The sequence below is a fragment of the Caloenas nicobarica genome, chromosome 2 (genome assembly GCF_036013445.1).
Source record: "Caloenas nicobarica isolate bCalNic1 chromosome 2, bCalNic1.hap1, whole genome shotgun sequence".
In the NCBI taxonomy this organism is placed as follows: domain Eukaryota; kingdom Metazoa; phylum Chordata; class Aves; order Columbiformes; family Columbidae; genus Caloenas; species Caloenas nicobarica.
This window is the reverse complement of record NC_088246.1, coordinates 157,612,598-157,625,256: the sequence shown is the minus strand read 5'-3', so window position 1 is coordinate 157,625,256 and position 12,659 is coordinate 157,612,598. Positions and strand designations below refer to the sequence as shown.

At 38.5% G+C, this 12,659-nt stretch overlaps 1 protein-coding gene across 1 annotated transcript in view; it reads left to right on the top strand.

Moving 5' to 3' along the window:
* ZFAT (zinc finger and AT-hook domain containing) overlaps positions 1-12,659 on the top strand; it is an 87,931-nt gene that overhangs the window by 64,734 nt on the left and 10,538 nt on the right. Inside the window, exons 13-15 of the mRNA XM_065628022.1 lie at positions 5,562-5,680; positions 6,636-6,762; positions 8,854-8,984. Coding sequence (XP_065484094.1) covers positions 5,562-5,680; positions 6,636-6,762; positions 8,854-8,984 — 377 coding nt within the window. The remainder of the gene's footprint in view (positions 1-5,561; positions 5,681-6,635; positions 6,763-8,853; positions 8,985-12,659) is intronic.

Genomic DNA, 12,659 nt, shown 5'->3' with positions numbered 1-12,659 from the left:
CACTAGAAAAATGGGGGGAAAAAGAGTACAGGTACAAATTGTTATACTCAGGATCTTGTTTATGGGCAAAGGAAGCACACTTTATCTGTCTAAAGCCAAGAATTTATTGTTAGTATAATGGAAATCTTAACTGTCTAATTCAAGAATCACCATTAATCTAGATCTAATTATTATTCAAAAAAACCAAAGCAAAAGCCATAAAACAATAAAATAGAGTACTTTGTCCAGGAGAAGTCTCAATAGTAGTATTAATACTATTAAAATGGTAACACACACTTCTTAATTTTTATTCTTTGCCTGGTGCTATGGTCACCCTTCTGCTGTTTGTCTAAGTCCTACGTTGGGTGTTTTTTCTCTGGTGTTGGCACTGGGAGGGGGGTTTCAGTAAGTTGTCAGCATCTGGAGTTCTTTCCTGGGAGGTGCATGATGTTCATGTTGATGATCCTCTCCCCTTCCACTTGGGGCCATTGTTACTTATTTGCTTATACACATTTATGCTTTTCTTTTTCATTGGTCTATATGTCCAGATTAAATCCAAATTTACTGTATACACTGCCCTTCATGTATGTTAAATACTGTTTTTGTTGTCCCTAAACCAGACGTTATCTAGCTACAGATTTGCATGTTTTTAACTGATCATTTCAGAGTTGTTTATAGCTGTGGGCTCTTCAGTGCCAAACTTGTGCCGCATTTCTTACCACTCCAAGTCCAGACTTTGTGCTGCGTCCCGTGTCTGTGCTGTTCGAGGCTGTCACACAGGGCCTGCAGTTCTATACGTTACATCTCCCTGTTAGAGTCTTAAAAATCCCATTCTGCCTAGAACAACTGCTTGTTACTGCTGTCTGTGTAAAACTAGAGTCATACCACACAAAGACAAAAATAAAAAAAGTAGATACAGACACCTGGTCAATTAGAGAAATTGCTGTCACAGATTAACTAAGTAAAGGCAACAAGGATTTTGGGGAGGATCACAAAGGGCTGGACAGAATGTCCTGTGAGGAGCAGCTGAGGACTTTAGACTTTTCTGGTTTGGAGAAGAGGATGCTGAGGGGCAACCTCGTTGCTCTCTGCAGGCTCCTGAGGAGGGGATCTGGAGAGGGGGGTGCTGAGCCCTTCTCCCTGGGATCCAGTGACAAGAAGCTGCACCAGAGGAGGTTCAGACTGGACATTAGGAAACATTTCTTTACCAGCAGGTGGTCAAACACTAGAACAGGCTTCCTAGAGAGGTGGTCGATGCCCCAAGCCTGTCAGTGATTCAGAGGCATTTGGACAATGCCTCTAATAACATGGTTTGAATTTTGGTCGGCCCTGAAGTGGTCAAGCAGTTGGTCTAGATGATCATTGTAGGTCCTTTCCAACTGAAATGTTCTATTCTGTTGTTTCCATCTCTGCCTTTGCATCCTTCTTTCTCTTCCCTTCCTTATGCAGCATTTTATTTCCTGCGGTACCGCTAGTGCCGCGCCTGCTTCCCATGTGTTCACCTGCTGTGTGGAGGTTCAGAGCAGTAAAGGGGCTTCAAATCCACATAGTAGCTGTGAAATCAGTGCCTCTGATCAGGACTCTGCCAGGAGAAAGCCTTGCTAATAGCTCCACTTTTCCCACATGCAACCTCCTTTGCCAGCTCCATTTCCTGCTCTGTAACACATCGCGTGGGTCCTACATGTGGGCTCAAAGACCTGCGGATTTCTTATCCTACTGCAGAAAAGTCAACTTTGCCCAGTATTTTGGTATCTCACCGGGGAAAATAAAAATGTTCCTTGTGTGAGACTTCAGTTAATTAAAATTTGCATTTGGAGTTGATAAACATGAGTCCCTCTGAAGTTAATAAACACTTCCCTGATTTTGGAATCAGAAGAGCTTCTGTATCTGTGTCACCCAGCAGAGGCAGATCATTGTGGACATATTATGCAGTATGACAAGGTTATGTGTTTCTTGGGGCAGCATTTGTGACTCGCTGTCTGACTAGGCTCTATCAAGTTTTGATTTACCATATTCATAGATCTGAAAAGCAATTTCGAAAAATTATTCATGTATTCATATAAGGGAAGAAGACCCTTCAGACCTGATATTAAAGCCCTTTGAAATTAAAGGACTATGGACGAAAAGGAAAAGGCAAGAGAAGCAGTAAGCAGAAGAGTTTGGAAAAAAATTGAGAAGGGAAACTAACTAAGATAAATGTCTAATAAAAGCTGTCTGTATCTATTCGTATTGTATCCTGCTTGTTCTAAGTTACCCACTGAGCCCAGAGTGAACGGCCTCATACTTGCTCATCTTTTCTACTCCCAATTTGGTTTTGACTGCACTGCAGGCATTGCAGAAAATCTTAATTGGAAATATTTATATGAATATAGACTGCTGGACTTCACTCAAGATTTCTAGAATGAGTTTATAAATAAATGAATGATTCATAGAATAGAAGAAGGAACGTGCTCATTCAAGCAACTGTATTGCCAGAGATAGGGTGCAATATTTAATATCTGGGCTTATATTAGAAATTTGGATCAGCCAGGATCAGAAAAATGCTTGAGGTTTTTGCTTAGTTGGTTGGTTGGTTTTTAATAGCAGTCTATGATCTGACATTTATTTTAGTATTTTAAAGTAATAAAGGAAAATAAGTGCTATAAGGAATTCAATGTAATCTGCACAGAGGACAAGAGCATTTATAGATATGTTACCCCGTAGTTATTTGGGGTTTTTTTAAACCCTGCCTACTTGCCTATTTAAGAGCTTCCTTTTTCATTTCCATTTGCTTTGTACTGGGCAAGTCACATATAATTTTTCCATAGATTGTTTTTCTTTTCACTGATACTCTGTACCATCTATTGCTTTGTTTATGTATTTCTTCACTCTCTGGGAGACGGATGTTCTATTTGTGTGTGTGCAGAAACTTGTGCAGTACATTAGTGACAATCCAGTTGTGGCCTCTGTTCTGTCACACCTCTATCATCACTTACTTTCCTTTAACATAAAATAATAGTTGTCTCTTGGAGGTGTTAGGCAAGTAAATAAATTGTTTGGAGAGCACCTGTTAATGCCATGGTAGAAAAAAGTTGTGGAGCTGTATAATATGCGTGTACGTTATTTTGCTGCAGATGTTAGTGTTGATATTGAAAGTAGATAAGGTGTGTCATTCATTGACTTTCTCTGTGCCTTGCCCATTGCTTTAAAGAATCGTGTAGAAATTAATTTTCCTGAGCTTTCATATCAAGTCACTGATGTGGAATTATATGGTACCTGTTTAATTCTGTGCTTCCGCTTTTTTTTCTTTAATTAAATCCTAATGACAAAAGTTGCATCTTAAATTTACCTGGTGCATCACTATTGTAGTTTTAATATCAAAGTAATGCAGGAAAATGTCCCCTCTTTCACGATAGCAGGTTTTTCCTAATACCACAGATTAGCATGAAATTAATATTTAATTTCATTTTCTGTAACTGATAATATCTTTGTTCTAATCTGAATGAAGGTATTTTGCTTTTGTGAACTTTTGAGTTTCCCTTAGGGAAATTTTCAGTTTTGTCTAGAGACGGAGTATTGAGCATGTACTGTAACACTGAATTTTGGTGAAGACTTGTAATGGATCGAGAGCAAAGAGGGGAAGTTGTATAGGAATAAGTGTCAGTGAAAAACTCTAGCAACTGAGTGTAGTTATGTGCTATTTATGAAAATAAAGTGTATTTCTTTTCATCTGGTAGAATACCATATTTTAGATTTCCATTACTGTAAAACAATGTTTTTTCTAATCACCTTATTCATAATAGTCTATGTGCAACAAGAACTTGGCTTATAACCAGCTTATGAGAGTATATTTGAAGCATTTGAATGTGGTGGGTGGGAGTCATAATTTGCCATGATAACGTGGAGAAAGCCACCTGGTGGCACATAGTTCCTAAAGCAGCGTAATGCCCTTCCCTGGCCATGAGATTTGTTAGAGTGAGTTCTGGTCACCTAATGCAACAGTTTATCACATGCAGATTATTTCTGTTCTGCTTTAGTCAATAGGGGCGAGTGGGAGGGAAAAAGAGAAATACTTATTTGTGTAGTTACAAACAACGGAGATTTGACATTTGACCAAATGACTTTCATAACAAAGGGAAGTAAAAGCTGTTTAATCTATTGTAGAAAATGGGATGCTTATGATTTCGTCATGCTCAGTTTTTTACTTGCAGTGCCACGTAGACAGTAAACATTGTGCTAAATTCATGCTATGCATCATTTTGTAGATACTCAGAAAACTCAGGTTTATGGTTTCGTATATTAACATAAACAGTAGAAAGTCTCAAAAGCAAAGATAGTGGGATGAAGATGACATCACATTGTTAAATCTCCCTGGCTTGCTTTGATAATCTGTCAGAAAACTTAATGTTTGTTTGAAACCTGAAAAAACTAGAACAGCTGTCTTAGTGAATGTACATTTTTAAAAAAATATTAAAGTACGCCACTACTGTGTACGTTATATATTAAGATCTCAGTGCTGTTTATAAGCACTTTAAAAAAATCCCAGCCCTTCCTGAAAGAGTCCAGCGCACTACGGTTTTGCCTTGTGTCCTGGGGGCCAGCACAGGGCTTTGTAAGACAACAGGGACCTGATACTTAAAGCTGAAGCTTGTCAAGGACTTGCGTTATAGATTTTTGGACTATATTTAGAATTTGTATTTGAAGCTGCAATGATATGTAACAGACTAGGTGTTAAAATAGTCTCTAAGGAATGCTATGATTTGAAATAAAGGAGTATTTACAGGGCAAAAGCATTAGTTCAGAATTATTCAAAACATGTGGCAGGCTTTTTTATGGTGGACCTAAAGCAAAACCTAAGTCTCAGACACCCTCCGACTTGCAATAAATTTTACTTGGAAACTAGGACTAGTCTCCATTGGTGCTGCTAAATTTGAATTTCAACCAGAATCATGACTGTGGGAATGATTCTGCACAGACCAAAGCATCTCCTGGGTTCGCAGGGAAAAACAGGGTGAGGCTGGCCATAGAATCATAGAATGGTTTGGGTTGGAAGGGACCTTAAAGATCATCTAATTCCAACATCCCTGCCGTGGGCAGAGACACCTTCCTCTAGACCAGGTTGCTCAAAGCCTCATCCAGCCTGGTCTTGAGCAATTCCAGGGATGGGGCATCCACAGCTTCTCTGGGCAGCCTGTTCCAGTGCCTCACCACCCTCATGGTGAAGAATTTCTTCCTTATATCTAATCTAAATCTGTCTTCTTTCAGTTTAAAGGCATCAGTCCTTGTCCTATCACTACATGCCCTTGTAAGAAGTCCCTCTCCAGCTTTCCTGTAGGTCCTTCTTAGGTACTAGAAGACTGCTACAAGGTCTCCCCAGAGCCTTCTCTTCTCCAGGCTGAACAACCCCAACTCTCTCAGCCTGTCCTCATAGGAGAGCTGCTCCAGCCCTCTGATTGTCCTTGTGACCTTCCTCTGGACTTGCTCCAGCAGGTCCACATCCCTCTTATGTTGGAGACCCAGGTGGAGTCTCACCAGATCAGAGTGGAGTAAAGGAGCAACTCATATTAAAATAACTCAAGGAATTTATTTGTGTTTCCTTATAGGTGGCATTAAGTGTCCTGTTTGCAGCTTTGTGTACGGTACAAAGTGGGAGTTCAACAGACACCTTAAAAACAAGCATGGAATGAAGCTTGTGGAACACGATGGGGAGACCAAGTGGGAGGTAAACCAAAGTTGCCATGGCTTTGGCCCTAAGATTTTAAACTATTCTAGGGAGAAAAGTAAGGGTAAGAATAAGAAGTGTTAAAAAATGTTTTCTTGACTTTTCACAAGATCAGGAGTTCGTGTGATCTCATCTCCATTTTGAATGCCGTTCTTGTTCAACAGTTTTGTGTATCCACAGACAGAATGCTAAGTCCTTGAAAAATATCATAGAATCATAGAATGTCCCACAAGGATTATCGAGTCCAACTACTGTCCCTGTACAGGACTACCCCAAAATTCACTATCAGGGTAGGTTCTATGTGAAGTGTTATTCAAAGAAGCCACGGCAAGAATTTTAAAATGTAATCCTTTAAACTCTTATATCCACATGTATTTCACAAATGATTCTCTGTACACTCACCCAGTAGATGCCCAAACCTGAAAAAATAAGAGGACATCCAGTATGCAGTTATGTCTCTGTTGTTAAAACGTCTATAAATACAGAAGTCTCATCACAGCAGGAATACATGTTGACAGCTTGTCTTGAAAAAACATAGTTATGGAAAGGATAATTTTTCTAAAACAAAATGCATTTTCAAACTTCAGAGGCATTTTACTGGATCTGCAAGGACGTACATTATAAACTAATTTTACCCAAAAAGTCTTTATTAGCCCCTTAAACAATAGAAGCTTGTTGTTAGTTCTAAAATAACTGTGCGACAAAAATGAAGTCAAAATAATTTAGCTTGCTTAAAACAACTTTTGAAGTAGAATCTAGAAGAAAACTGTGGGATGATATCCTGATTCCCATGTAAAATTCTTCTTGAATTCTGTTTCACCCAGTATTTCTATAACTCTTCTTATAGTATTTGTTGTCCAAAACTCATTCCTTTAACCTCGGAACTGTCACTGTTTTCTAAATTGCTAAAACGAGAGTGAGATCATTCATGCCTTGGCTTGCTTTTGTTTTCAAGTTAACCGCTGAAGTTTCTGAAGAAGCGTCCACTCAGTATCTCCATATCACAGAGGCTGCGGAAGATGTTCAAGGCACTCAAGCTGCCGTAGCTGCCTTACAGAACCTTAGATACACTTCTGAGAATGGTAAGTTACCTTTTTTAGTTAGGAATTTATCTTTTTTTTCATGAATATCTAATTCTTTCGAGTATACTGGGCAATGTATAGTCCCCTGTGAAACTATTAAAAATAAAGAAATTTGTCATCCAGAACTTACTTCTGGGGGGTTGGATTTTTCTTTGAGGATAAATAATGAGAAATGACCATTCTTTATGAATTTCTATATCCTTAAGTTATTAATACTTACCGCACTCTGTTCTCCACTTTATTATATAGGTGTATGGAATTTCCTGCCTATATTATTAAATATATTGTGAAATCAGCTGTCTTGGCAGAGTAGATGGTGTGTATCTAATGGCAATTCTCTAGCTATTATTTTTCTCCCTGCTTAAGTCAGTCAGCTTGCAGAAGTGACACGGTGAAATAGCTCATTTACCATGTTCCCAGGAAAGTACTAACAAACTGAATTCTGGTGATACACAAAAGATAGTAAGCTATTCTGTATCAGATTGAGGAAGAGCAAGAGTGGGATTAGATTGCGATTGCTAAATGGGAAATCACAAAAGCTGGAAGAAAAGAAAAAACCTTCAGGTTTCTGAGAGTGTTAAAACATCAGAGACTAGAGCAAATGTTCATGTATCTTGTTTTTATTTATGTAAATAAATGCACTGGTTGTCAGGAGATAACATTTTATAGTTGTTTACCATTGTGGTCTTTATAGTTGGTCATACAGATATGTTTCAAAACCTCCCATTTTTAATGCAATTTCCAAGCATGTTGCAATTAAAGTATGTTACTGACCATTTCTGTATATTATTTTATTTCTTTTAATGACTGAAAATTCTGAATGAGTAAAAACTACTTGAGAACTTTTCTTAAGCTTTTATCTATTTACATTAAAATAAACATGATCGTCGCATCTGCTGTACGTAACATTTTTGATTTTAAGCATGAGGCTGTAATTTTCGAAGCAGAACGATTTGCTTTAGTGTGTCCAACTTTGGATACTCTTCCCTCTAGGTATGAAAAACAGTAATATCTTGTCTAAAGGCAGTTATATAGAAAAAAAACTAAAGTGAGCAAACATTTTTCAGTACTCAAGCTAGTTTCTCATGTAGATAACAAAATGTAACTACTTTCTGTTTGAAATGAAATTATCTGACCTAGGTCCCGATCACACTATCAACCTCAGTTTTCGAGGTTTTGGGGTTAAGAGATGAACTTTATTCTATTTACTGTCTCTTTCCTGTCTCTTTCGTAGCTCCAACAGTGATTATGTCAAATATAAGGCAGCTTTAACGTGATCCTGAGATTTTCTTTCCCTTTCTGACATTTCTCTTATGCTGACACTGGCCGTATGGGAATAGTGGGCCGCAGAAGGGGAATCCGTATTCCTGCGTAACAAAAAACACTTTCCAGTTTCCAAATCTTTGCTTTTCACACTTCATGAGAAGTGAGAGTACAACTGTGTATGGGGTTTCTTTGTAAACTTGCCTGTCCTTTGGCAGGGCTACATACATGAAGAAGATCTTTGACAAAGGGTAAACATGTTCTGATCCCGTGCTTATAAAATGACAGGCATGAGCTCTCTCAAGCAATTAAGTTTTCCCTTCAGCACGTTAGTGATAATTATTCTTCTTCTAGGTTGAGGGGTATTGCAGGTGGCTGGAAAGATGGTAAACACAGGTTTGTAATACACCAAATAGCAGTTGTGGTTATAGGTAAAGATTTCAGGTTCTGTTTAAACTGAATGTTTGGCAAATACACATTTAGATTTGTAAAGTCTTGCAGCTTCCTAATTTCAGGTACTGCTATGAGTTGCTGCTCTAGATTGTTTATTCAACATATTCTTTTAGATCTCTTTCAAATAAGCATAAAAATGATCAATGTGGCTTCACTTGCTGATTCACGCATTCCTCAGGCAAGTTTGTTTTGTGAATACTTTCCTGCCATGGATTATTATTCAAGTGTCATGTTCTTAAGCTATTTGAAATTTATAAACAGCGCTGTGAGTCTGGGTTAAGGCAGGAGGGGGAAGAGCGCCTGTAGCATTTAGATTCACATACACTTAGAGCTGTTTTACTGTAACGATCTTACGGTTACTGTCTTTCTGATAAGGTGAAAGACTTGATCCAGCAGCGGTGAACATCCTGCAGCAAATCATCGAGTTGGGTTCGGAAACCCATGATGCTACTGCGGTTGCTTCTGTAGTTACTATGGCACCTGGCACTGTGACAGTGGTAAAGCAGGTAAGAGCTCTTTTCCTCTCTAAAAAAGCTATATTTCATTTTTATATATTTATGGTGAAATAAATATTTAGCAAGGGCCGAACTTTGAATGAGTGTGTGAAATGTATGGAGTTTTTTCCTAAGCTAATTTTTGACGGCGTGCTGTGTGTATGTATGTTTATACATATAAATACACATATATGTTTATACATATGAAATGCATGCATTTTTGCATGTATATAAAATATGAGTGACCCAATACACACGTAAATATGTGTGTGTGTGAGAAAATAAAGCTTTTTTTTTTCTAGCAGGTGTTTTCAGGCTTTTTAAAATAACATACCTGCATTGTGGGCAGGCACTTAGACCCATTGTCATCTGAAAGTGTTAGGAGGTCCTTGGCACAGGATTCATCCACATATGGAAGAGCATGAAACAGCGTTGCTTGTGCAGAGCTGTGCGCGCTCTGGAACCGCGGTGCTGCAGCACCATACCCAAAGATGAACCGTTGTCATAGAACATAGAACAGTTTGGGTTGGAAGGGACCTTCAAAGCTCATCTAGTCCAACCGCCCTGCCATGAGCAGGGACATCTTCACCCAGCTCAGGTTGCTCAGAGCCCCGTCCAGCCTGGCCTGGGATGTCTCCAGGGATGGGGCATCCACCACCTCTCTGGGCAACCTGGGCCAGTGTTTCACCAGCCTCATTAGTCTTTGCAGCGTTGTCCTGTGGCGGGAGTTTGACAGACTTGTGGCTTGCTAACGCCATGTACCCTGGGGACAAGCAAGGCTTCTCTTCAGTCTGAGTTCTCACTGTCTTTCTAAAGAGTGTTGCAACAGAAGTGATCTGCAGGTGTGCAGCCGCCCCAAGAAGAATATTGCAGGTGCTCCTTACAGCAGTTGCTTACATGAGAATAAAGTCAGCGTGGCCACTCACATTTGAGATAAATAAAGAAAAATTCAATTGCGTTCTAGCTGGTTGAAAAGCTCTTTAGTTAATTTGTTGTTACCAGGGAAATTGTGCAAGACCAGAAGATATAGATCAACATCAAAAAAAAAAAAGCATATGTAAGATTGATTGTTAATTTCAGGCTTTGCACAAATTCTCTTCCAAGAAAAATGGTAGATTCAGCTGATAATTAAATCACATAATTAGTGGTAGGCAATATACTTCCTCTTAAAATGAGACAAAACTTAGGAGATACTGGTAGAAGTTACTTTAATGTATGTATATTTTTCTTGAAGTTTGATACTGCACAATTTTTGCTGAAAATATTTGCAATGTACAGTATTACTATAGCACTTTAGAAATTAAGAATAAGATACACAAAATCAGCAAGTAAAAGGAAATAATTTTCTATTGGAGGTGGATATGGAGTGCAAACATCAAAACTTTTGCTCAGTATTTCTTCCTCACAGGTGTCTGCTGACTTTGTTGCTCACATTTTATGTTTCTCCTCAACTGTTCTCCAAGCTCCACTTGTTCCTCCTGTTTCATCCTATCTCTGCTTATCCCTTTTCCAGTTCTGTTCACTCAAAAGTGGTTGGTGAGGGAAGGAAAGTGCATGAGGAGTGTTAAATTCCTGAAGGGTTTAAGTAGCTCCTTTTTTAAAAAGGAACAAAACTCTCATTATTTTAAGTAGCAGAACTAACTTTTGAGTTCAGTATTTTTTTTGTGGTGGTGTGAACAGTGAATTGATGAGAGCTCCATTGAAGTGAGAAGTCCATAGTCTGTGAGGGCAGTATTGGGATAATTCCTAAACTTGCTGCCCAAATGTCAAAGAGAAAAGGCAGAATTTCAAGACAAAGCATTTTGAGATATTCCTTTGCAATGCTTAACAGGTATTTTGCTTAGAAATCATAGAAGAGTTTTTGGATTTTTTTGAAGAAAAGGAGATCCAAATTTGGAAACTAAATCCAGTCCTTATGAGAATCGACATTATAGTCTTATGTGCAAGTTTCAAAACAGCTTTAACAGTAGAGTCACTGCCAACATGTACATTGTTCTATATATACGACCTATTTAAGGGTCGAATGCAGTATTAGCCATTGGTGTTTGTCTGTGCAGTCTGTCAATATTACTGAAACCTGTTCTTCCCTTAAAAATGCATCTTTTGAGGCCCTTCTACTGAAAGCATCCGGGAAAGTGACTGTCGAAGCAGCAGCCGCCAAGGAGAAACTGTGTTTTGATATTTGAATGTTAAACTTTAAAAATATGTAATTAAAAAAGTCAGCGATTCTTCCTCCTCCAAGTATTAAATCTGATCAATGTCTGGTTCATTTTAAAATCTATCGTCTTCTTTGTTAGACCATCTGAATTCGCTGATAGCTTTTTGTAAATAAATGTTTATAGTCTAAGTTAGTTTACTCCCTTGCTTTTTAATCCACATTTCTAGCCTTTGAGTTTACAAGCTGCTAAGCGCTGATCACTTCTTTTTCCCTTGCCTTGTATACATCAATGACTCTGACTGGTCTGATGTCAAACTATTAAAAGCTCCTCTCCTATGTCAAATCAAATATTGAATTCTCAGAGCACTGAATCTCTTTCCTGCCTTTCTTTTTTTTTCCCCCCCCAGCCTTTATGTTCTTGTTAATATAAAATGTCTTTTTTCCTGTAACCTGAAGTTGCACAGCAGCAAAATCAGTGAAGAATTTAAGGACGTCTCAAGCTGAATGATGTTTTGCTACTTCTGCTTACGCTGGATTTTACTTCGATGCTCGAAGCACCATTTCTCTATTAACACGCTCTCTGTGTGTGCTGGAACGCCTACTCATTTCTTTCTCTAGTGGCTGCAGTGACTTTCCACTCTGTGTGTGCAGAAATGTGCAGATCTGTGATCTCCCAGGGCAGGATCAGGTGGCAGGACACCTACTGACAGCTGACTGACTGCTGACTTACCTCTTGTGGCCTTTATGGAAGCAGAGCAAGGACCAGGGAGGTCTGTAGATAATTATTACAATTATTATTTCTCTTTTACGTATTTTTTTTTTCCTCCTTTCATTTTTTCTCTTTTGTTTTCCTACATAAATCACTGTTTCATCAAAGTTTGTTTAATCTGTTTTACAGCTTTAGTTTCCAGTTCGTGTCTTCCCACCAGAGCATTGTTCAGGATTATAACCATACCCATTTTTAATTTGAGGGAAAGAAGTCTTTAAATGTTACTAAGGTGACTGTAATCCTCTCCTATTCAGAACTGTCCGCTTTTCTTTTTTCTTCAATACTGAGTTGCTTTCTGTGGGATATCACTCATTTCTACCAATGACTTTGTCAGGTTTTAATTATGCCGAGTTCCTAATTGTTAACCTTGAAGTGATCTTAAGACATGTTCATATTTCACTCTCCTACTGGAAAATTGATTCCGCGCTTTCTTCTGTGACCTTCAGCTTCTCCTGTGGATGGTGAGACAAAAAATTCATTCAGGGTGTCAGCAATATATCAGCATCATCTGTCACGGAATTTCCACTCCTGTTCTTTAATAACCTCACCAAGTCCTTGCTTAGCAGCTTGGTTCCATTTTTTTCCTTAACAACATTCGTTGTAGTTGTTCTTATTTCTATGCTGTTATGTTGGGTTTTTTTCTTTTTCTCTGAGGAGACAAACATTATCCATTTTTTTCTTCAGTTCTTACCTTCATATCTCTATTTTAGCTGGCCCTTGCAAGTTGCCTTCATATTTCTGTAGTTGCACCAAGAAATTT